The sequence below is a fragment of the Culex pipiens genome, chromosome 1 (genome assembly GCF_016801865.2).
Source record: "Culex pipiens pallens isolate TS chromosome 1, TS_CPP_V2, whole genome shotgun sequence".
Classification (NCBI taxonomy): Eukaryota; Metazoa; Arthropoda; class Insecta; order Diptera; family Culicidae; genus Culex; species Culex pipiens.
The window spans coordinates 127,771,236-127,797,177 of NC_068937.1; the positions used below are offsets into that span (position 1 = coordinate 127,771,236).

Consider the following 25,942-nt stretch of genomic DNA (forward strand, 5'->3'; position numbering starts at 1 on the left):
TTTTTTGCAATCAACGATTTTTAAGTTTAATTCTTTTTAAATAGTTTATTGTCTGTATTAAGCCAAAATAAGACCTGCGGTGATGGCAATGTTTTGCCTCTCCAATGGCAACAAGAGCTCGTAGCGCAATGGTTAAGAGTTTTTCTCTCATCCAAAGAGTTCCAGTTCGAAGCCCGGTACATACATTTCTATACGCTAAAATAGAATTTCTGAAAATGTGACAGAACTAAGAATAGACTCTGTCAAAGTTGTCAACAGATTTGACCGCTCTCGTTTGGGTGTACACTTATGCTTTGCTATCTCGATAACCGCTGATTAATGGTCAAGAAAAAGCACTTGAAGTTCGATTGATACGGGTTTTGTCAGTTAAAAGAATATATATATAAAATCAAAATGAGTTGCTTTCAAAACTAGTGTGTACAAGTATAGAAGCACTTGGTCAATTATCTTCATAAAGGTAGTGTGCATCGGTTTGATTGGAAATGTTCGTGGTCAATCATCCTTTTGACAAACATTCATTTACTGGAGGAAAAAAAGTTACAACACAAGAAAGAGGCATCGCTGATCTCACCAGTAAATTTCAGCTACTGTCGGTGAAGATCGATCAGCGTGAAGCGGAACACGCAAAAATGCTGAAGGATCTTCAGACAAGCATCGACGGTGTACGGTTGGAGCAAGACCAGCTCGGCGATCGTATCGCAAAATTTGAGCCAATCGAAGCTGAACTACAGAAACTGCGCGAATGTGTAGCCGAGTTGCAGCGGAAACAGTCACAGGGGGATTCGGCACGTCAGACCAAACTACTTTTTGGAATTTCCTGCGGAACTAGTGTTGCAGTCGTAGCTTATCTCCTAGCTGCAAAGCTTTGGGTGAATTGAGAAATTATCTTTCTATCAAAATATGTTTGAGTTGTTTAAGCGATGGTTGGTCACTTTTTAGTTTGACACTTTTTCAGTTTATACCCCGGTGGTTGGTCAAAGTCAAACTAAAAAGTGACGAACTGTCACTTTTTACACGGCGCTCACGCACACTATCAAAACAAACGTTTGATAGTGTGGGTGAACTCCGCGTAAAAGGGGTGTCAAACTAAAAAGTGACCCCGTTCGGGGTTTGAGTGTACAAGATTCAAAAATTATATTAGAAAATAAATGAAAAATTAACGTTAACCATTTGATTTAATCTTAAAATCAGTTAAACTTGCTATTTTAATTATTTAAACTGTCAATCGACTCTTGAATCAGCTGTCCAAGACGTGCAAACATTCATGTTACGGGTAGCAGCGGAAGTCTTCATCCAGCATGCTTCTTGTACAGGTAACCAGCAATCAGCACAACACCAAGTCCCACAATCTTAAACAGACTCTTCTGTTCCTCCAACCTTCTCCAGAGATCTTCACTGCGTCCATCTAGCGATCGCAGGTGACGATCGGTCTGCTCGTTGAACGCCCTTGCCATCTCGTAATGCTTCTCGGCTCGATTCGTCACGTAGCCCAACTCGTCCCGAAGACCTTTATGAGCCTCCTCAAGTCCAAGCGTCCGCTTATCCAGCGATTGCAGCCTATCAGTTGCGACCTTGTTGAAGTCCAGCTGCTTGGACCAGTCCTGCTTGTACTGCTGCTGAAACTCGCCGTAAAGCCGCATCGTGTGCGCGTTGAACGCGTCCTGATCACGCCGAAATCTTCCGTAGTCCCTTTTGAGCCCGGAGAACCGTCCCGAGATGGCCACGTTGAATCGATCCTGCTCGTGCTTGCTCGTGTGGAAGTCATTACTTAGCTCTTGATACTTTCTACCGGACAGCTCGTTGAACTTCATCTGATCCTGCTCGAAGGTTCGTTGACGATATTCCAGTTCATCGTTACGTTTTCTTTGTTCAAAGCCTTGTATAATCGGAGATGCAATTGCATCAATGAGGACCAACGCAGTTTCCATAATCGACCTGCACTGTTTGAACTGAAATCTAAGACTGAATGATTTGTCTTTATCAATTTGCTTAAATACCTAGCTTTCATATCAATGCCCTTGAGGTACAAAGAAACTTAATGCAAATCCAAAAGCCAAACAGTTTAGTTTCACACAATCTAATGGGAGGTTACAGCCTGGAACCGCATCACGGACGACCGAATCGCTCGCAATGAGGAGATCTCCAGTGGGTTAGCCAAGCAGTAGGAATGGGTCAACTTCGAGCACGACCAGAAGTTGCAGAAGCTGGCGACCAAGTCGAGCGTGCTGGCCAAAAATCGTTCGAAAGTTCGGTCAGTCAGTGTAATTGTGTGGAAAAGGGGAAAGAAATTGAGATGTTCTTCAATGATCATTTTAGCGACATTTGTAGCAGAAAAACGATTAATGAACGTTCTTTTTATTGTACGATCAGTTCCGAGCTGGACTCGGTCGCTGGAAACGACCGGCGACTCAACGACCGACGAAATAGGCGGCGGGCCAGATGCGTGCATAAAAATGTCAAATTCTCGCTGCAGCTTTGTTGACAAACAAACGGAGCACGCGGTCGCATGATGGCGGCATCGAGCCAGAATTAGGGGTGATCATGTGATTAAAAATGAAAGTTTTTTTCAGGAAAAATAATATTTTTCCAACCGAATAAAAAAGTTGCGAGCATGTTCAAACAATTATTCCTGATGTCGGAGCAGTGATAAAAAGCAAAATTTTAATCCATAATTTTTCTACAAATTGAATTTTTTCACTCCAACTGGGAACCCCTAGGTCTATCCACGACCGTTTCCAATGACCGTGAGAAGATGCCAGAAAATCCAGCTACGAGCTAAATCCACAATATTACGTAACGATTTATACGAGACGAGCTCTGGAAATCCAAAATTTGGCGATACGTAATATAAGAACGCTCACTTTGCTCCTGATCAATCAAAAACCCTATAATTGTTGAACAAATGATTTCCAGTTAAACCGATTGATTTAACGCTTATAATTTTATTATAAATATCCTCCTCCTAATGATCCCGAGTAAGCCGCGGGTAATCGGCTCACCTTTCACTAACATTTACACACAAGATCCAATGTAAACACTCTTGGCTCGAATAAATAAATAACTTTACAAGTATCACACGATATATTATCTGGAGTTTTTTTGAAAAGGTCCAATAAACCAAATTTTCAGTTTTTGCTTTTTGAGTTTTTTTTAATACCCCTGACTCAAGGCGGTTTCAAAAAAACGCAAAAAGCAAAAACTGGAAATTTGGTTTATTGGACCTTCAAAAAAAACTCCAGATATTCGAACTTGTGATTCCGAAACGGAACCACGTGTTCAACAAGAATGCCTCCCTAAACTGTTATACTCGCGCCACCAAAATGAACTCACGCCTACTACTACCGAGAGCGAATGAGTGTCTCTCTTCTCTCTCCGCTCACGCAACGCCAACCCGCAAGCATGCTTCGACCTCGCCGCCGCCGCGCCCACTCCTCAGCATAAACAGAGAATTTTTGGGCATTTGTTCTCTCTCTCTCTCTCATTTCTCGCGAGATTGTTTCTTCTCGAAAACAGTTTCCTGGCAGGTTTCGAGATTCGAGAAAAGTTCAAGTTTAGTCCTCCGTCGAACTCGGTCCCGCGAGGTCGCGCTTTCTTGCCCACTCTTGGGCTCGTTTGGAACGGGTTAACGTGTGACACGGGTTTTCCGGGAGGGGTTTTCTTTCGAGGAATAATTAATTGCTGAATTTTCAAACGAATTTGAAGTGGGGCGTTTAAGCGTTAAAGTGAGTGTATTGCTCAATTTTTGTTGTTTTTTTTGTGTGTGTCTCAAAATGTGATTAACGACTTTAATTTAAGTCGTGCAATCATTCACGGTTCACAAACGTGACGAAGAGGGAGAGAATTTTCGCTTGAGTGAGAGAAAAGGAGAGGATTTCCCACATGCTGGAGATGCTGGACCGCGACGGTGACAATTTTTAGGTGCTGTCAAACGACACTGGTTCAGTCGGTGTCAACGAGCGGAACGGGCAGCATCTCCTCCTATTGTTCTCGTGTACGCGCGTTTGGGTGCGTTCTGTGTGGAATCGTTCGAACGTCAAAGTTGCGCCGCGTTGATTAATTTTTGTCGAAGTCGCGCGTGAGCAAGTGTCGAAGAAATTTATTGTTTCTTTTTTTTTGTTTGTTCATAAGGGGAAGAAAGTTTTGGCGTGAGGGGAAAAAGAAATAAAGTTTTTGGTTTTATTTCGACACTCACAGGGATTCGCCGGTTCGAGTTTGGAGTAAAGTGGAGTAAAGTAAAAGTTTAAAAGCGGCAGAGATAAGATAAATCGAGAGAAAAAAGTGATTCAAAGAATGTGTGTGTCCGTGTAGCAAGTGTGGGGAGATGAGGCTGAGAAAGAATGGAAGTGTTGCCGTCTTGCTGCAGCATCCGAAGAAGAAGTAGCAGCAGAAGTAAAGAGGAAGTCACGTGCAATCGGCGGGAAACGGTGTAGTGTAACCTGGGTGCGTTTTGTAGTAGTGGATAAATCTCCCCAAATGCGCCATGGAAACCTTTTCTGACATTCCATCGAAGCAACCGTTGGCGGTAAAAACAGGAGGAGAAGCAGGCGTCTTAGCCAAGCCAAGAAGAAGCCCAACGCGGAAGACCAATGGGCACGGTCGCAAGGGCAGCGGAAGTGCCCTGGAAGTTGGAAGTGTGACAAAACCGGACACTTCCGGTAGCAGTTCCGCCAGCTGCCTGATCAGCTATCTGTTCTACCTGCTGTGCATCACATCGCTCGGTGCTACCATCTACTCCAACATACGCCAATCATATTTAGAGGATAGATTATTTAGCCTAGTTAGTATCGAAGAACGTCTAAGTCTGCTAGAGACCCAGATCCGAGATGTATATAGGAGCCGACCGGAGGCGGCGTACGAGGACGGCGGCGGAGCCGTTACGGATTTCGTGCGCAAGTTTTCGGTCCAGCTCGCCGAGCTGCCGCGGATACGTCGCGACGTTTCCTCGCTGAAGCTGTCGCGAGCGGTCCGGCAGGTGGCGACGTCCGGCGACGGCGAGTGCATGTGTCCACCAGGTAGGTGCCGATTTCGGGTTGTTGTTCTTCAAACACGATTGTTAAAGTGGGGCCGAGCCCACTGATAAAAATATGGCTAAAGTGAATTTAACCTCGAAAATGAGTACTTTCTCGTCGGCGTGTAGTGGTCTAAATAAAGTGCTGTATTATTTCAGTGACCTGCGATGTTAAAAAAAGTTAAGAGATTTTTTCGGTAATGATGAGTGCTAATAATATTTGAATCACAGCGTGTATTTTTCCTCTGATAAAAAAATAACAGATTTCTACAGTTTTTTTTAAAGCGTCTATAAACTGGTGTGTTTCATATGTTTATATGACCTAAAACTCTAGATTTGTTCTGTGTGAAACAAAATACTTTTCTAAAAATCTGTTTATTCAGCTGAAGTTTTGCTCGATTGGCGCAAAACTCAAATCAATATAAATTTGGAATCCGTTCGAGATGAACCACAATTTATGGATTAGCTAGTTCGTTTGTAAGGATTTAAGTGAAATGAGAATATTAAATTTCGAATTATTTTCAATTAAACTTGGAGTTGTGGTGACTATCTGTTTTGTATTCGACCAAACAAACGTGAAACCTCTTAAAAAATTTTTTTTTATAATTCTCTGATGATAACTTGGTGATAAAGCTGAAAAAATCGATTTGTGAGTTTTCATCGATTTTTCGACGAAATTTTCATGATGAAATCCGTAGTAACAGCTCAATAGGGCGAATCTGCGTTTGTAAACAAGCAGTCTATCACTTTTGCCCAAGTGACAGTTCACGTCAAGTAAAAGGGGGATACGATACTACGGAAATGCTATATTTACGAAGGTAGAAGTGATGTTCAGCAATAAAGTAAAACTTATACCTTTCTTTAGTAAGAAAGCAAAACGAAAGAGTGATTGGACAAACATGTAAAAAATATTACGCCCTTTTAAAATGTTAGTCTTGGTTTAAAAATTTGAAAGTATTTTTTTCGAAGAGCTCAGAAAATTTCACGAATGTTCCATATTTTAATATTGAAAATCGGACCATTCGTTGCTGAGATATTGAAAATCAAAATATTTGTTTCAAAAGTGGGCAAACATGTGCACTAATTTCAAAAAAATGAAAAACTGCGACTATTTTCAAAAAAGTCACCTGAAAATGGATTTAACTTGAAAACGGTGCACTTTATCAAAATTTCACTAAAGTACTTTTTGATTGCAAATTTGATTTTACATCGAAAAATGAAGTTGATAAAATTTTGCGACCAATTTTTCGATTTTTTGAAAAAAATCAGTATTGATTCAAAAATTCATAACTCTGTCAATGATTTTTTACACAACCTGGAAATTTCTGAAAAGTTGGCATTTGATGTCCTCTAAAACATATAAAAAATAAAAAACAAAAAAATCATGTTTTTTTTGCAAATTAAAGTTTTTGAGATTGGATGGACCAAATTGGCTGAAATTTGGAGTGAAGACTCTCAAGACATATCTCGTGTGCATGACGAAGCCTGATTTTTAAATTTGCTTTTTGGAAAAATAGAAAAATCAAAAACTGATGATTTTTATATGAAACACATAAAAATATTACGATAAGCAAGAAAAGGTTGTTTCCAAAAATAAAATAAAAACTTAAAAATATTTTAACAGTCTAACTTTAAAAAATGCTCATATTTTAAAAACTGATAAGGCTGGTACCCCCCCCCCCCTCCCTTCAAAGTTGAAAAATCAGGAGTCAAAAAATATTTTTTCAAAAAACTTCTATATTTTTCTGAAAATTTAAGTGCTATTAGTTAAAATCAATTTAAAATGAATTCCCCTGCGTTAAGAATCATTTTTAGCATGTTTGGGTTGATTTAAAAATCTTTTGAATTTTTGAAAATTTTCGATGTCTACTATCGCTAAAGTTTTTTTTTCGCTAAAATTTTTGTTTTCGTCAAATTTTACATGTTTTGAAAACTTTTATTGCAAAACAACTGAACTAGTGTAAAATACATTTTACCTTTTCCATGCAAATGTTGAAACTATGGCATGTTATTTAATATTTATTTTTATTTTTTTTTGCCCCCCCCCCCCTCGACTCCGGCCAGAGCCGAGGGACAAAAACTTTTAAAAATATTTGCATCGGCCTAAAATCATAAAATCATTAAGACAGTCATGAAAAGTTTGTTTGAAAAAATATTTAAGATGCCGAGCTCTTTTTTTTTTTTTAAAGAACTGCTCATGTTTGAAAGAATGGAAAATTCACCAAAATATTATGAAAATCAATAATAGATTTTTTTTTAAATAAATAAATTTCCAAAATATTAAACAAATGTTGAACTTATTTTTCGAAGAACATGAATTAATTGTTTTAAAACATACAAAATATCTCAGAAGTCGAACAATTTTTTGTTAAAAGAAGCGCTTCTGTTTTAAATAATGGAAAAAATCACATAAACATTACGACAGGCATAAATAGTTTGTTTAAAAAAACTTTAAAAAATTTAGAGGTCGTTTTTTTAAAGAAATGCTTAAGTTTGAAAAGATTGAAAAATTCACAAAAATATTACGACAATCAAGAATAGGTTGTTTTCGGAATAAGACAAAAATATTTGAGAGTTTGCCTTTTGAAACACCTTTCCATTAAGAACCCCTCATGTTTGAAAGAATGGAATATCTCACAAAATTATTACAAAATATTATGACAAAAACTAATATTTTTTAGGGAATGGAAAACTCAAAAACAAAAATGAAAAAAAGATCATTACTAAAAGAATTGATAAACTCACAGAAAAAAATGGATTTGTCTGTAAGAAAATATTTTTTTTTAAGAAAATCTTAAAAGTTCATAACTATTATTATTTATTTAATTTTTTCACATTCGACCTTTTGTGCTTTCGACCTTTTGTCCATTCGACCTTATGTCCTTCGACCGTTTGTCGCCCATCCTCATTTTAAATACCTTCCAAGAATGCATTATTAGTCTGTGTAACGTACGTTCCTTATTTAAAATTACGATAGTTTTGAAATTGCCATTAATTTAATCATTCTTTTGATATATCTGAAGTTTTGCATGACAAAAATCAAAAAAAAATCATGTGTTTGATTAGTTTTGAACTTCCAGTTAAAAATTCATACAAACTTCAACATCAAGAAATTTAACGCATTTCCAGAGATCTACCCTTCCCTTTTGAAGAGGGTACTCTGTAAAGTGCTGTTCGCTGATAAGCTAGAGCTAGAACTTCGCAACAGTGCCGCTTGAACTATCACTCGCAATGGACGCAGCAGGCTACGACAAGCACGTGTCCGCGCTGGAAGAGCTGAAAACCCTCTCCTCGACGCACTACGCCCAGCAGGCCCTGACAAACGGCGACCTGGACGACCGGCTCACCGCGCTCCTCAAGCATGGCCAACTGATCGCGGAACGGCAGCAGCGCCTCCGGGACGTGGCCAGCCTGCTGGGATCGCAAACCGAGGCCCGGCTGACGGACCTCACCGGGGTGGCCCGGTTCTTGCGGAAGGAAGTGGCGGAAGTCAGGGGCGATGTGACCGTGGCGGAGAAGACACTGGCCACGTACTGGCAGTGGGTTACACTGGCGGTGGGCGGAGTTTTGGCGCTGAAGGTTGCCGTTTGGTGGAAGGGTGCTGGGCTGGGAGGGCTTTTGAGGCTGGTTGGCGGGAATGTGGCCGCGATTCAGTGGTGCTTGGGAAGGAGGTTTGTGGTGGACGTTGGCGTGCTGGCGAGGGTTTTGAGGAGTTGAATAAAGGTGTGGTGAGAAATAAATAAATAGTTTCATTGTATTTCCAAAATTTTAAAATTCGTATTCAAAAATTACAATTTAAAGATTAAGTTAGGTTAGAACAGATTCTCTTTGTTATACAATTTTCAAAGTAACATTCAACTAACCACAAATGACGTAACTTTCCTTCAACTCAATGGAAAATCAGTTCGGAGACCTTCTTTTATGCAGAACATCCTTCTAAATAAAGTTCGATACTCTAAAAAACAGTTGAAAAACTCGTCCACCCGACGACATCTGTTGTTTGCATCAAATTTTGCGTTTCCGTCGCCGCCGACGAACAGTTTTTCGCTCGCAATCGATAAAGTTCGGAGTTCTGCACAGTTGAAAAAAAATCATGGTAATAGTACATTGCAGATTGTGGAAAGTTTTTTTGTCAGAAAAACTGTGTATATTACCTTCACAAATTAGCATATTTTTCTGTGTTTGAGCACTTTTTCCACACAAATTAAGTCGAATTTACATCAGAAAAGAGGGAATATTACACCAAGTGATTTTACACAAGTTTTACGTAAACATGTAAATTTACATCCTTTTCCGTGTAAATTTTATTTTTACATATTAGTTGGGGTAAAATTACATAAACAAAATTACACAAATTTTGCAACTGTTCAATGCTGAAAAGGGGAGAAAGAACGCGAAATTCTACTTTTACTACTGGTGGGAGATTTTCTCCTTTTTCACTTTTTTTCCTGCGTATGTTCTGGGCACAGACAAAAACTCCCACGACCGTTGGAGGTCGGAGGAGGTTTGCAAAAACGATCAGCAGCAGGCAAAATGTACAGCAGCAGATAGCAGAGGGTTGATTGAGTTCACGCGGGCTGTTTCGGGAAGTAGATAAAATGTTTGGGTTTTATCTGCAGAGAGAGAGAGAGTGGGCTTTAATCTGCTTGGAAACAAGTTTTGTGGATGACCTTTTGTTTTAGTTTGTTGCAGTATTTTAACGATTGTACATTTGGTACTCAAAATGATATTTTCGTTAATATGTAAAAAAAAAAAATCTTGAGCAGAAATAAACTCGAATTCAGATGCTTCAATTTCCCAACAAAATCCTTTTCAAAATTCCGACAATTCAATCATGTGTAACAGCAACACACACATCGAGAAGAGCTGCAAAGATTTCCCGCTAAACATTTCAAATTCAAACACGAAGAAAACATCTGCAGAATTAAAGCGTTCACCCAACCCAACTGAACTGAACCGGCGGTAGCAAATAAACCTTGAAGGAAACTCTGCACCGTCAAACAACCGCATCGACATCAACCCAAGAGGGAAAAAAAACGAAAATCCGGATCCCCCCATTTTCGAAGCTAAATATTGGAGAAAGCTGGTTTGGTTTGGTTGATGGCAACAAACATCGAACACGACCGACCGGCGAAGGATTGTAAACTTTTGAAAGGGGATGCGTTTGCTATCGGGGTTTTTCGAAAAACCCCTTTTTCGACGGTTTTTTTTTTCGCTGTTAGTTTGGAGAGCGCTGTGATAAGAAGTTTGGGGCTTATTGGCAGTTTTGGGCGTTGTGAAATTGAAAATAGCTTAGCTAGGATAAATCGTAGTTTAACAATTCTGCAATTTCTTTTGCAAACTCAATTTTTGTTTTCTTTTTTTTAAATGAAACTATGTGTTTACATTTTCTATGACCGAGGAAGACGTTTGGCATCATTAGTCCAGACTCGGAAAAAATTCACTTCGGATAATCGAACCAAGAAAATTTTAGTTTTTATTGTCGTAATTTTGATGGTCGAGCATAAGTATGAGTTTAACAAATCTTAAATGATTTGAAAATTTTAAATAAATTACGGTAATAAAGTACTGCAAAAATGCGTTTATAAATTTAAAAGGCAACTACACATTCAAATTTGACTAAAACGGCAACAGAGTAGTAAAGTAAGAAAATAATTTCTTAATTTCTTGTTTCCGACAAAGTTCTAGATATACTTAGCACTTAAAAAAAACTATTTTTAATTCCACTTTTCACACAAAAAAATTATTTGCGCAAAATAACCATATTTGTAAATCTTGTTTTTTATGTTAATATGCTTTGGCACAAAATTGGTCAAAATTTATTTGACAGTGTTGTTCAATTTTCGAAAATAAAAAAAAAAACACATTTTCGAAAATCTCGGAAAAATTCACGAAAAACAATTTATTGTTGTTGCCTTTTTTTGTAACTGAGCAATTGTCTGAGGTTTCGGTCATTCGATTTTTTTGTATTTTTTAATCCAGATGAAACTTTTTTGGTAACTTTGGTATCCCCAAAGAAGCCATTTTGCATCATTAGTTCGTTCATGTAATTTTCCATTCAAATGATAAGTGAAAATTCAAAAATCTGTATTTTTTGAAGCAATTTTTGATCGATGTGGTGTCTTCGGCAAAGTTGTAGCTATGGATAAGGACTACACTGAAAAAAATGGAATTCAGTAAAAAAAAATTTTGATGATTTTTAATGTAACTTGATTTGCAAAAAAACGCTATTTTTATTTTTTTTTATATGTTTGCCAACTTTTCAGAAATTTTCAGGTTGTGCAAAAAATCTTTTACCGAGTTATGAATTTTTGAATCAATACTGATTTTTTTCAAAAAATCGAAATATTGGTCGCAAAAATTTTTCAACTTCATTTTTCGATGTAAAATTGAATTTGCAATCAAAAGTACTTTAGTGAATTTTTGGTAAAGTGCACTGTTTTCTAGTAATAGCCATTTTCAGGTAACCTTTTTTGAAAATAGTCGCATTTTTTTTATTTTTTTTGAATTAGTGCACATGTTTGCCCAGTTTTGAAAAAAATATTTTTGACACGTTGAGAAAATTTTCTATATTTTGCTGCTTTGTTAAATGTTAAAATATGAAACATTCTTGAAATTTTTCGATCTTTTCGAAAACAATTTTTTATCAAAACTACCGTTTCAAAGGTACGTAATATTGAATGTTTGGCCCTTTTGAAATGTTAGTCTTCACTCAAAAAGTATAAAAGTATTGTTTTCGAAAAGATCGAAAAATAGAGTTGAAATTTTTTTGCGAAAAAATCAGCATTGATTCAAAAATTCATAAAAATCATCTAAAAAAAAATTACCGTGAAGCATTTTTTTTTTCAGTGTAGTCCTTATCCATACCTACAACTTTGCTGAAGACACCAAACCTATCAAAAAATTCCTTCAAAAGAAACAGATTTTTGAATTTTCATACATCATTTTTGTATGGACAGCTGCCAAATTTGTATGGAAAATTGTATGGGCAAACTAGTAATGCAAAATGACTTCTTTGGGCATACGCATACCGAAAGCACCAAAAAAGTTTCAGCCGGATTAAAAAATACAAAAAAAACTAATGAACGAAATCTCAGAGAATTGCTCGTGTGACTTTGCCAATGTTTTTTAAAATGTATTTTTTTCTGGGTCAACTTTGGCTGTGTTTTTCACTAGCATTTCCGATATGTTTTGTAAAAATAAGAATGCAGTAATTTTTGTAATGTTTCTATGCATTATTCTGCTACTTAAATAACAATGGGATCGTTCTATTGTAGAAAATATGAAAAACAAGCCAAAAATTGAAAAAGTGACTGTAAAAACATGAAAAAACTAACTAGGCAAAAGATGATAGAAATTGGTAAAATAAACCTAATACTATTAAAAACAAACATAAACTAAACATGATAAAAGCAAATAAAAATACTAAAATTGAAACAAGAAAAAACAAAAACAAGAGAAGTAAAGTTTTTTGTAGAACAAAAGTTGCTCAAAATGATCGCCTGAACACGAGAAAAATAAATAAAAAATCGCGGGAAAATTTGGGCAGTAGAGGTTCAAGTATGAGTATGACACATAAACTAATTTAAAATGATTTGTAAATTTTAAATTAAATAAACAAAATTAAATAAACAAAATTAAATAAACAAAATTAAATTAAATCGACAAAAAGGGGGTCACAGATCTCGATTTTGGTTTAAAAGTAATAAAATTAAAAAAATACGTTTTATTTGTGTCATGATTCGATTATCCGATGTTTCATACAAACCTTCTGATAATCGATCTTTGGATAATCGAGGCTTCGGAGTATCGAGTCTGGACTGTATTGAGAACGGATATTTTTTATCTCGTCTTAATTTCTTGTCTTTGGCAAAGTTCCGGATAAACTTAGGACTTCTCAGAAAAAAAATAGTAACACTAAAAAAAACATCTGTTTTTAATTCCACTTCATATTTGAAAATCTATCTTTTATGTTTTAAGCTTTAGCACAAAATCGACTATAATTCATGGTGGTCAAAATGGCACTGATGAAATATTGAAAAATTGCTTTTGGACTTTTTTTGTATGGACAATTGTCCACGAGTGGGCCCCTCCCCCACTCGTGGACAGTGGGGGGGGGGGGGGTTGAGATTTCCAAAAGTAGTTTTCCACGTGGTTTGTGGAAGATCCCAAATATCAAAATAAAAAAAAATGGTTTTCCCATACAAAATAACCATAGTAAATTTAATCGCTTTGCGCCAAGTGAGGACTTAACCAATCGTTCCCAAACTTTGTGGAGTTGTTTAAAACCCCAAAAGGAACGGAATAATTGCTGTGCTGAAAAATCGATTTTGATATTTCACCCTGATGTCCCTACCTCAAACCATCCTAAAATCAAGCAAAAATGTGAATGGTCTAAAGGTTATTTTTTCTATTTATTTTCAAAAATTTTTACTACAAAACTTCTGTCCAAAACCTGCCATTTCACCCTATTTTCGAGGTAGCAGCTATTAATTGGAAAAGTGCACCCTCAACCAAAAATAAAAACGAAGCAAAAAAATATATCGAGAGCGAAAAACTAGAGGATGCTGCGGAAAAGTTTTCTAACAAGGATTCCACTCCTCGAGGAAGGGTCCTTACACGAACCACGATAAGGGATGGATTATCCTGGATGGGAGGGGGGGGGCAGGGCACCCCGGATTATCGGGGTGAAAATGTTTGTTGTCAGGGTTTTGATGAATGGTAATACAGACGAGGTGATGGCCCGAGGCGGAACCTTTCTTCCAGGAATCGACGGAGAGTCGAAAATAAACCCGGGTCGTGGGAGTTTCGCTTCGAACCTTGTTACAACAACGAGGGGAAAAGGTCCCCTCTAGTGATAGTTTTCCGGTGGGTTGAAAGTTTTGTGGAAAAGTTTTTTTTTTTGCTGAAAGGATAGTGCCCAAAATGATGGACTGGAAATTGGAGAAAGTTTCGAGGGATAAAGCAAACATTGGCTATTGACATCGGTCGAATAGTTTTGCTAATCCTCTTTGAGAGTGTAGGATCGTTGTTGTTTCATGCTCGAAGTGTCAAATTAAAGGGATTATCTTTTATTACGTAACGAAAATAATCGAAAACAATTGAAATGCAGAATTATTCGAATTAAAACGTAACATTATGACAAGATTCTTTTGTCATGTTTGGAGTTGCTTGACAGTTCAACTCAACTTTGCCGAAAATGACAGTTGATATATCTTAGGTTTTCTTCTTGTTAAAGAATAAAACGAGAACGGTCAAATATCTGTTTTATTCGTTCAAAATGCAATAAAATACGTGTTCCTACATCCTGCTGTTCAAATAGGACGACCTCCTCGCAAACTCAACCACACTGTTTGTCTAGTCTCTCTTGGTACACGCTGCGTGCATAAATAAAGCACTTTGACAGATTAATTTAGCCGAACAACACGAACTCACCGAACGGCGCGGGTGGCACAAGGGAAAATGAAAATACAAAACTTCAATGGGGCGAATCCAAATCGAAATTCATTCTTTATTTCATTGATATTCCGCCCCTTCTTCCCATTTCCCCTTCAGTCCGGTGACTTGAGATATTGGATCCAAATTAGATCCTTTTGTGGTGGTGGTGCCGGTCGAAATGGCAGACGAGGGTCGAACCTTGGAAAACAAATGAAGCTATTTTCCGCTCCAGGAAGGCGTTGACGCACACGTGTCAGTCTGTCACGCTGTATGTGTACAGTGTTTTGATCGTAGGTGGCGTTGGGCAGACTTCTTCATGTGTAAGGTTAGGGAAAAGTAAACAATAACAAAAATGACAGAGGGTTGCAAAAGTAAACAAACGATTCTATCGTCGAACAACTGTCGGTTGCACCCAAAACACTTAAATCCCCCAACCTTACAAAACCTTGACACCTACCTCTTAAATCGAAGGTGGCTGTGAAGAAGCTTACCCCCCAAAAGATCCGGACTTGTCGCATGACATACTGCCACCTCTCGGTCCACGCCGCACAGGGGGAGGGCGTCGTCGAAGATGTCGCGCTGCAGTTTGACAGCTGGATAAACGGTGCGGTTTCGAGGTTATGTTCAGGTTCTCCACCGTGGAAGCAAACAAACAAACAAACCCGAAAAAGAGTGATGTTTTGGGGGTCGTCCGCACAGCAGGGCTTCGATTTGAATACAAAGTTCGGTGTGTGAGGTCTTGCTGTAGCACGGTTTGCTCACTGTCAACAGAATTAGGAAGCTTTTGTGAGCGTGTCTGCGGCGAGGTGTACGACGGGGCGCTAGTACAAACAGCTTTTCTTGGCGGTTTAGGACTTGGTCTAGCGATAATCGATGTTTAGAAATGGAGCAATTTTGCGACCGCTTGGATTGAAGTTGCTTGCTGAACCCTTATTTCAAAACACTCAGTTTTCGTCAAAACCAGATCTACTCAGAAATGAGTAAATAGGGCAAATGACAGCTTTAAGAATTTTCACTCAGAATTCAACGAACCTTGTTACAAGACTTCTAAGATTATTTTGAATGAGCGTGTAAGCTGTCAACTATGCACGCTTATCCAGAAACATTATAACCCACAAAAAGGTAACCTTCAAAACGTAAACTTTCCCACCAAATCTATCTTCCACCTTTCATCGCCAAACCGCTTCCGGCGAACATGTCTTCCCCCGACAAGGAACACGCCAAAACACGTTCCACCGTATTAGTCTTCAACCCGCAGTTTCTCCGGGAAATACGTGTCCGATGAAACTTTTCCGACAGTTTGGCAAACCCCTCCTGACTTGGCCGGCGTGCTCGTAAAAAGTTTGCCCTCCTACATCAGCTGACGTACACTTTTTTTGATTAATTGCCGGTGATTTATCCCGGGGATCACTGGTCCATCCGTCCAGGTTTGCCCAGATGCGTCCCAGAACGTTCCGTTCTAATAGCGGAATGGTTTAGTTTGAGCGCTCGCTCGGGAATGTGAAAATTGACCGCCATCCATCGCAGGGCCCCGTCAGCTAGCGCGACTGTCACTTTTATTGGATCGGAAGATTGAGTGGCTTATCCGGAAGCCGCCGGGGTCAATAAAAGTGTCGTCGACGGTGTGCTGAAGAAATTGGTTGGCGGAGTGACAGATGTTGGTTAGTGTAGCTTAGACTATTGACAGAGTTTGACAGTTGACAGAGTGTTAGTTGACGAAAATTGAAATTTACTTACCGGTTGCTCAAATCTGAAACGAAAATCTCTCTGACAGCGACCAAACTAAAGTTGTTGAAAGCATTCAGAAATCACGTAACGCGCTGGTACGACTTGCTCAAAATTTCAACTTTTATGCTGTTTGTTTATGTTTTGAGTGCATGCTGGAAGCATTCAGTGATCACGTAACATGCAATTTAAGATTCTTTCAAAGACAATTTTTACTGAAGATTGTTTTTGATAGTGCTGCAACCAAACGTCAGCTGTAATAGGCATTCAGAGATGACGCAACACGTTTCCATAATTTCCTTCAAATTTTAACTCTTTTGGTTCGTTTGTTTATATTTTGCGTGTTATTTTCAGCTGACTATTATAAAACGTCAGTTTCGGGGAGCATTCAGTGATCACGTAACGCACACTCAAAAATTTACTAAAAGAGAAAAAAATATTACTGAAATTCTTAAAATGATGAAACATTAGTTGTGGGAAGTGTTCAGTGATTACGTAACGCATCGTTCGTTCATTCCAGTAGCTTCTTCTTCACCTCAAAATCAGTATTGCATCCAAGATTATCACGTTCCGCTCCAACTCCACGTGTAATTCGTAGCACAAATTGCCAGTCATCCTTACATTCCGTAACATACGGACACCCTCAAACACACACACGGCACAAAGATTGGTGAAAAGAATCCAATTTAGTACCGCGCGCTCTCTCTCTCCTCCGGTCCAAGAAGCTGCTACCGAACGTCCAGAACGTTCCTTTTCGGGAAGAATCCACCCTAAGCTCTCTCCCTATTGCCTCAAAGACGAATGTGATAATGATTACGATGATTGAGGTAATTCATTTCAATTCTGGAGCGCAGGGAAACCTCCCCGGCCAAGAGATTGAATTCTTCTTGGGGCGAATTCTTATTCTCGGGGAAAGGGGATTTGAAGACGACGACTCGTTTTATTGAGTGGTCTCTCGCCTTTCATGTTCTAAATCGCCTAAATTAAGCTTTCTCTGCTGATTGATTCAATTCAGGGAAACGAGTGTTGTGAGAAAGTTGGGATCGACGTAGTGGGCGCTGACTTGGTCACGGCAAAGCCAACACGGGTCGCACCGAAATTCGTTCTAAATGTAAATTGCTCGCTCACAATGTCAGCGCCGACTGGGAGTCGGTCCAAACACATTTGACATGACAGCTAGGAAATTGACTCCACCAGTCATAAAATTCCGCGGTTTTGTGCAGATTTACGCATCCATCAAAATGCACTTTTTAATTACCATATTTATAGAATTAAGAGCCTGTATCTGTACATGCACGACGACTTCAAGAGTAGTGCACTTAACGCCACGGCCTGCCTTGATTTTTTTTTTTTTTTTTTCATAAAATTATTTTTATTAGGTCCTTTTCGGTACTGGGACCTGGTTAGGACCGAGTCGGCTTTTGTAATTACATTTGGCTTAATAATTACAGAGGATCTTGTGTGTAAATGTTAGTGGGAGGGGAGCCGATTACCCGCGGCCTACTCGGGGTTAGTAGGGAAGGGATTGATGTTAAAGACAAGGCGTGGGAAGGGAAGGGGGATTGTGTAGGGGTCTTGGTTGGCTCTGCTGGCCTTTGCGTTTTGTCCTCAGCCGCAACTCGGTGTCCAGCTGCTGGGGCGTTCTTGCTTTGCTTCCGGTGCAATCCAGAAACGACGGCTTTGTGCGAAGGCGAGTTATACTAACAGAAGGAAAACTAACTGAAGGAAAACTAACTGGAAGAAAAACTAAATAGATATTTTGGAATCTAAGAGGAACTGATAGATCGGATAGAGAACATCAAGGTCTAGTTGAGATAACACGTCTCGCATCGGAATTTCTGGTGGTCTTCCTCGGGCCCTGAGGGTATCTTTCAACTTAATTCTGTGAACATGGTGATCTGGACACGCCCATACGAGATGGTCGATGTCCTGATAACCCTGCCCACAGTCGCAAAGGTTCGTATCACTCATGTTGATACGGTACAGATGAGCCTTGGACGAGTAATGGTTCGACATAAGGCGGGACATCGTTCTGATGAATCCACGCGTCAAGTCCATTCCCTTGAACCAGGCTTTTCTTTGCACCTTAGGTCGTATGGAATACATCCACCGTCCTTTGGTGTCGTCGTCCCATTGATTTTGCCAATCCGGAAGCGCACGCTGCCTCGGAAAACCGTAGCATTCTTGTAGGCTAATTGGCCTTTCAAAAATGTCTCCACTCTCAGCACCCTTCTTGGCGAGCAAGTCCGCTTTCTCATTACCCGGAATTGAGCAATGAGCGCGGACCCATACCACCGTGATGCTGAAGGACTGAGCCGCCAGGTTGTTTAAAGTCTTACGTATTTCCGTGAGGAAAAACGTAGACTCCCTGGTCGGCTTCAGAGACCGGATAGCCTCAACAGAGCTAAAGCTATCGGTGAAGATGAAGTAGTGGTCAGGTGGCATGGTCTCGATGATTCGCAGTGCGCAGTAAACCGCGGCTAACTCTGCGACATAAACCGAACTCGGGTCCTTCAGCTTAAAGAACAGCTGATAAGATTCATGATAAACACCGAAGCCCGTACAGCCGTCGAGCTTGGAGCCATCGGTGAAGAATCTGTTGTTTGGAGGAACATGGTTGTACTTTGATGCGAAGATCGACGGTACAACTCCCCGCAGAAGATGGTTTGGGATACCGCGAGTATCGGCTTTCATGGACGTGTCGAAGCCAATCAGGGTGCTGCTGGTTAACGGAGGCGTGCGCTGTACCGTTGTGCTCGGGCTCCACTCCCACGATGACATAAAGTCATAATATAGAAGCATGCGCCGAGACTCAACGTGAAGGTTCAGCAACGTTTCAAAATTGTCAATTACCAGTTTATTCCTGTAATCACACCGGATCAGGAACCGGTAAGACAGTTCGTAGTAACGAGTTCGCAGAGGCAATACTCCCGCCAAGACCTCGAGGGTCATGTTGTGAGTTGAGTGCATGCATCCCAAGACAATGCGAAGACTTCGGTACTGTATCCGCTGGAGAACCAACAAGCGTGATTTCGCAGCTGACTGGAAGCAGAAACTGCCATATTCCAGCACCGAGAGTATCGTTGTCTTGTACAGTCGAAGCAGGTCAGAAGGATGAGCACCCCACCGGTTGCCAGAGACGCTGCGCAGAAAATTAGTTCTTTGCAGGCACTTTTGCTTCAGGTAGTTAATGTGCTTCCCCCATGTTCCCTTTTGATCGAAGATGGTACCCATGTACATGAAGTGGTCCGACTGCTCGATAGTCTTTCCCGACAGAGAAAGATTGAGCTGCGGCGGTTCATGCTTCCCCGTAAAAACGACCAGTTCCGTCTTCTCCGGAGAGAATTCAATACCCTTTCCAACTGCCCAATGGGCCAAGTTGTTCAGGGTATCTTGCAAGGGTTCTAGCAGATCGGCTTCCTTCTTGGCAGCGATTGAAACCACTGCGTCATCTGCGTACTGTATAAGGGTGCAGTCTCCGGTCAAGCAATCATCGATATCGCTGACGTAGAAGTTATACATGGATGGGCTAAGGCGTGAGCCTTGTGCCAAACCCATGTAACTTATCCGGGTGATTGCCAGATCACCTTGCACAAAGTGCATGTGTTTTTCTGACAACAGGTTGATGAGGAAGTTGCACATCGTCGGATTGAGACCGCTCCGCCGCAGCTTTACTCCCAACACATCGATGGAGACTGAATCGAATGCACCCTTGATGTCTAGAAAGACAGAAGCCATTTGCTGTTTCTTACCACGGGCTATGTCGATCCCTGTGGCCAGCAACGCTAGACAGTCGCTTGTTCCCTTGCCTCTCCGGAAGCCATACTGCGTGTCTGACAGCAAGTGCTCTCGTTCCATCCATGGTTCGAGGCGGTCGAGGATCATCTTCTCCAGCAGCTTGCGTAGACACGACAGCAAGCTGATTGGACGATACGAGTTGTGGTCGGACGCTGGCTTACCGGGCTTTTGAATGGCAACCACCCGGACCTGTCGCCATTCGTGTGGAATTATGTTCTGCTCCACGAACGTGTTGAACAGATTCAACAGACGCTGCTTGGCGACGTCCGGAAGATTTTTCAGCAAGCTGAACTTGATCTTGTCCGGACCAGGAGCAGTGTTGTTGCCCGTCAATAGTGCTATGGAGAGCTCTACCATCGAGAAGGGAGGATTAGAATCGCTCCCATCAACAACGTCGAATGATGGTTGTGTCGGCACCGAGTCCGGGCACACCTTCTTGGCGAAATCCAATATCCACTTGTCCGATTTTTCCACACTCTCGTTCGGAACGGAACCTCTACGCATGGCCCTCGCAACGCGCCACAGAGTGCTCATGGACGTATCTGCTGGTAGTCCTTCAACGAACTCCCGCCAGTACATTCGCTTCTTCCGCTTCAGAGTATTACTGTACCTGCGATCAAGAGCTCTGTACTTTTGGAAGTTCGCTCGGATTCCACACTTGCAGAAGTCCACATAAGCTTCAGACCTGGCCGCCGAGAGATCCGTACACTCCTTGTCCCACCAGGGAAGTGGAGGGCGCGTTCGGATGTACGGTCCCGGGACGGGTTTCGTCTGAGCTTGTATCGCACTGTCATAGATCAAATTAGCCAGAAACGCATATTCTTCAAGCGGTGCCAACCCTGCTCGCAACTCAACTCCAATGGAGACTGCCTCCGCGTACTGTTTCCAGTCGATATTTCGCGTCAGATCGTAAGGCATCTCCACCGTTGTCGATTGCTGTGGGCCATGGCTAACCAGAATAGCGATCGGCAAATGATCGCTGCCACGAGGATCTTGAAGCACGTTCCAGTCACAGAGAACTGCCAGACTGTTGGAACAGAGCGACAAGTCGATGGCACTCGCCTTCGTACCGGACGAAGTTGGCGTTGGTGGTGTTGCAATCCGCGTAACTTGCTTGTCCCTGTTTAGGAGGGTCATCTGGAAGTCGTCGCACAGTTCATGAATCAGATATGCTTGAGGGTCTGTCTTGTGACTTCCCCACTCGGTGCTGTGAAGATTAAAGTCACCCAGAACCAGTCTCGGTGCCTGCAACAACTCAAGCATACCCCACAACTTTTGTCGAGTTAACGACACCTGTGGGGGAACGTAGACGGACACAATGCAAATGTCCAGTCCTCTGATCCTGGCCTGTACTGCGACTGCTTCGATTCCTCCTAGATTCGGGAGCGTGACCTTTCTAAAAGTGTGGCATTTCCTGACCCCAATCAGTACGCCTCCACCTCTATTTGGTCCTGCCCTGCTCTCTGTGATGATGTTGTACCCCCGGAAAGCTGGCGTCTCATCTCCGATAAGAAACGTTTCGCTCAGCGCAAACACATCACAGTCCCGTTCGAATGCGAATTGTTGAAAATCGTTTAACTTGGGGGTTAAACTTCTACAATTCCATTGTAGAAAGGAGATGCCGTTTTTCGTTTTTGGTGTATTACCCATCAAAGGAAATGAACGACAAGAGGGGCATCGTGCTAGCAAGCTGTTTCCCGATGTGTCTAGCGAGAGGCTCAAACCGCTTTATGATTAAACGCGTCGGTTCACTCACAAAAGAGCACAGCCATTCCACGATTGTGGAAAAGGTAAGGACTCCTTTGAAGGCATCGGTGATCGGGTTCGGTTGAGGAACCGGTTTCGGGGGGATCTTTGGCAGCTTGGGAACGGGCTTCAGCAGCTTGGGAACGGGCTTCGGTGCCGGCTTCGGAGCGGGCTTACCCGACGGACCGAAAGGAAAATCCTCCTCGAAGTTCAACGAGTCACTTTCCTTACCCTTGCCGCCAGCGGCTTTTCTGGACTTGGAAGCCTTGTTGCGCTTCGGGTTTGGCCCGGAAGAGTCACTTTCCTCGTCTCTCTGGAAGAGGACCTCCACATCGGAATCTTCGTCCCCCGAGTCTTCGTCCGCCAAAGGAGCGAAGCGATTGGGGTGGGTCACCTGACTAAGGATTTCCGCGAAGGACTTCTTGGAGCGTTCCCTCAAGGATCGCTTCATCTTGTCCTCGCGCTCCTTGTACTTTGGGCACTGCCGAGTTTTGTGCGGTTCCCCGCCACAAAGCAGGCATTTTTCAGCCTGCTTTTGGCAATCCACGTCCTTGTGGGGGCCGGCGCACTTTGAGCACTTGCTCTTGTTGCTGCAGTAGGTCTTGGTGTGTCCCAACTGCTGGCAGTTTTCGCAGCTCATCACACGCGGAACGTACAATCGAACTGGAAGCCGAAGCTTGTACAGCTCAATGTAGTCCGGCAGAGCTGACCCTGCAAAAGTCACCCGGAACGAGGCAGAAGGAATGAACTTCTTCTGGCCACCCTCGGTGGTGACGTTGCCCAGTTGCCGGCACTCGAGTACCTCCACAGCTGGAAGTTTAGGGTTCTTGAAGCGTCCCACCGCCCTTGAGAGGTCGACAAGTGAAAGACTGTCATCGGTCACCACGCCATCGATTTCGACTTTGTGGGCCGGAATCCAAACACGGTACTCAATGCTGAACCGCAGATCAGTTACGATCTGATTAGCTTGCACCGCGGAGTTCACGATCACGCGGAGCTTGCTCTTGTTCAGCTTGGTACATTCGACCACCCCAGGATAGTGCTTCTGCAAATCCTTGGTGATCTGTACAAAGTTTAACGGCTTCTGTTTGGGCCGGAAGAAGACCACCCATTCCGTTTGCGATCCTTCTTGATACTGACGAGGACGTGGAATCGGTTTTTGAGAATGAGGATTCAGGGGCGGAGGGGGATTAGGATCCGGATTCGGCTCCGGTGTTTTAGGAGGAATTGGGTCTGGATTGGGAGGAATTGGATCTGGATTGGGAGGAATCGGGTCTGGAGTCAAGGGAGGAATCGGTGGTTGAGGGGGAACCGGATTCGGATCTGATTTAGGACGCTTTCGCTTCGTCCTCTTAGATCCGTCCGAGGATCCCCCTTTACCGCCAGCATCCTTATCCTTCAGGAAGAGGTCCCTGTTGGTGGTGTTTGAAGGAACTCCCAAAACGGAGTCCGCCATGTCCACGTCCTCGTCACCCTCAAGGGTTGAATCGAAGTCGCATTCCTCATGGTCCGACTCGGTCGGATCCATGTTTGCGAAGAAACGCGATAAACTAAACGAAAATAAAAGTGATGAAACTAATCGCAAAAGTAAAAAAGGAGAGAAAAAAAAAAAAAAAAAAAAAAAAAAAAAAAAACTAGCCGAAAAAAAAAAAACTATGAGAAAAAAAAAAAACTAAACGCTAACAAAAAACTCGCCTTTTGCACTCACCGCCGAACTGGCCGCCGCCCGCAGCGGGATGCGCGGGAAGCTCGTTTTCGCGCGCTTGTTGTTGTTGTTGTTGTGCTGCCTGCTGCCAGCCACGTAAACAACGGGGGTTGTCTCCGACCTGGCCTGGCCGAAAACTGGTCCGCCGACCGCAGTCGACTCTCCGGGGCCGATTCCACCGACCAACGACCGTCTCTCGCCTCAGCTGCCTCCGCGGCCGCTGCTGCTGACTCCTCCTGCTGCTGCTGCTCGGATGCAGGAACTCGTTCCTCTTCCACTGCTGCACCGCCGCCGTGTCCACGACGACCAGATTGTGGCTCCTCTGACCACCGGAACGGGCCTGTCCGCTCGCACACGCCTCGATTTCGCCGTGAAAAACGCGCCAAACACACCGCGAAAAAACACGACTAGCCGCTGAGACTTCTGCCGTAGCAATGGGCCTGCCTTGATGCCATAATTTATGTCGCTTTAATGAGTGTCATAACGCGGGGCCCCGGCTTTTATGGCTTGCTCGACTATTTCTGCACTGACTGGATGTCTGTCAGGTCGCGTGAAAGAGTTCGCGTATCCTCCCCGCGAACTGTCATTAGTTGCAATTAAAAGTTTTATTATCGACAGCAATTTTTTGAAAGGGCGTAAATCAGAAAAAAAACTAATTCACTTGATGTAAACAATCAATACAATTTTCAAAACAGACTATTTGTTTACATTCGAAGTTACGCCCTTTTGAAAGCTTACCATTTATTTCAGTCGCGATACACTGCGCTAAATATCTCTATTCGCACAGCGTGATATCACACTCTTTCCATTCTGCCATCATCCTCTTTTTTCCTCTCAAGTGCGATTAGTGCCAGGATCTCTCGCGCTTAATCCCCTCATCATCCTCGCCGCCTTGCCAAGTGGTGTGAAAAGTGACACTCCGAGACTTGTCATAACAAATCCAAGCAGCCGCAGCCAAAGTACCTCGCGGTTAATCTGAAGAGTGTTGCCAGTATCCTTACGCCCTGCTCGACTTGACAGATGACGACCGTTGACAGTTGACAGAGCGGAGGTTAGTGTCAAAACAACGGCTTAGCGAATTCGCCACAATTCCGCTGATCCGTTTAGAGGGGGTTTGTAAACAAACCGTGGCGTTGCCATGACGACGGCTGTCATGTGTGGCAACCTCTCGGCAAAGAAGGTCGCGTGGGATGTCTGTGCGCTGCTACCGCTCTGCAAGAAAGAAAGAGGCATAAAAGGGTTAATGGAGGGGCACTAATGTGTTCGTGCCCGTGTGTTTATAAATAATCCGCAAGCAATACAGGCGGGATCAAAGGTGGCTTCCACTTTGGGACCATCCATAAACCACGTGGACACTTTTTTGGAAATCTGTTACCCCCCCCCCCCCTCGTGGACAATTGTCCATACAAAAAAAAACTTGTTTGTATGGATCGTGGACAATCGCCATACCCCCCCCCCCCCCCTAAAGTGTCCACGTGGTTTATGGATGGCCCCTTTCCGAACTTTATTGTTTGATTGTGTTTCCTTTTTTTGAGTGCGGTGCCAGATCACATGGCCTGCTGAGCAGGTGCTCGGCGTAACTGTCAAAAATCGCGTTTGACAGCTGCGCCGTGATGCCAAAAACGGCTGTTCGCCACACTACAACCACAGCGTCAACCGTTTCGATTGGCCCCTTAAAATATAATAGCGCCGATTTCCGCCCCAATTTTATAAACACTCCAGGCTTTGTGTCGGATGAAACCTTCTTTATTTCGACTTCAAAAAAGACACGATGACAAACAAAGCGCGAACGCGTATTTTTACAGTTAATACGACATCACTTAAAATCGGCTTAACGCGCGCGGCTTAAGTGATGTGTGAAAAGGGTCTAATAACGCATTCTTGACGTGACCCGACCAAGTAGGCGACGACTGCGACGTGTTTGTTTGTTTATTTATCCATGTAGCCCTGCGGGAATGCTTTTTCGTCTGACAGAAAAACGCAGACACCGTCGAAAAACATGCTACGATTAGGGAGTGCCGGGCGGCTGGCAACACTTCTCACACGTTATGAGCATTAGTCAAAAGAAGAACAAAAAAAGATGGCAACACGACAAAGAAATCGCCAAATGATGGTTTTTGGAAGCTTTTCGTGTCGAAATTCAAACAAGGACGGCGATGATCTGCTTTTGATAGTGCTAAGGGGGAGAACCCACTTTTCACATTTGTGACGTCAAACCCCCAACCTTCTTGCTTTCCTCCTGTCATAAAGTATAAATTCCGGAGAAAGCTTTTCCTTGTAGAGGAGTGCTCCTTCTTGCTTAGGTAGAGGGTGTCATCGACGAGCTGTCAAACTATCTCCAAGAAGGCCATGACTTGTGACATGCACAGGGGAGGTAGAACCTGAAGGTTTCTTTCGACCGAGGGTTGGAACGGATACTAAAATAGACGAGTTTGTTAATTTTACGAGAATGTCAAGAAGGTTGGACACATTGTTTCGGAAGGAAGAGGAGCATGTTTCCCTTTTTCGATTTTTGCAAACTT

At 42.3% G+C, this 25,942-nt stretch overlaps 1 protein-coding gene across 10 annotated transcripts in view; it reads left to right on the plus strand.

Moving 5' to 3' along the window:
- Nucleotides 1-3,552: 3,552 nt before the first annotated feature.
- The window catches only part of LOC120423330 (collagen alpha chain CG42342), a 204,462-nt gene continuing 182,072 nt past the window's right edge, over nucleotides 3,553-25,942 (plus strand). For 3 of the 10 annotated variants that reach the window (XM_052706545.1, XM_052706546.1, XM_052706549.1), the window contains exon 1: nucleotides 3,817-5,012. In XM_052706545.1, coding sequence (XP_052562505.1) covers nucleotides 4,481-5,012 — 532 coding nt within the window. In that variant the 5' untranslated portion in view covers nucleotides 3,817-4,480. Of the gene's footprint in view, nucleotides 3,723-3,816; nucleotides 5,013-25,942 lie in introns of those variants that run through there. The other 7 variants (XM_052706543.1, XM_052706542.1, XM_052706550.1 and 4 more) reach the window with 7 other exon arrangements.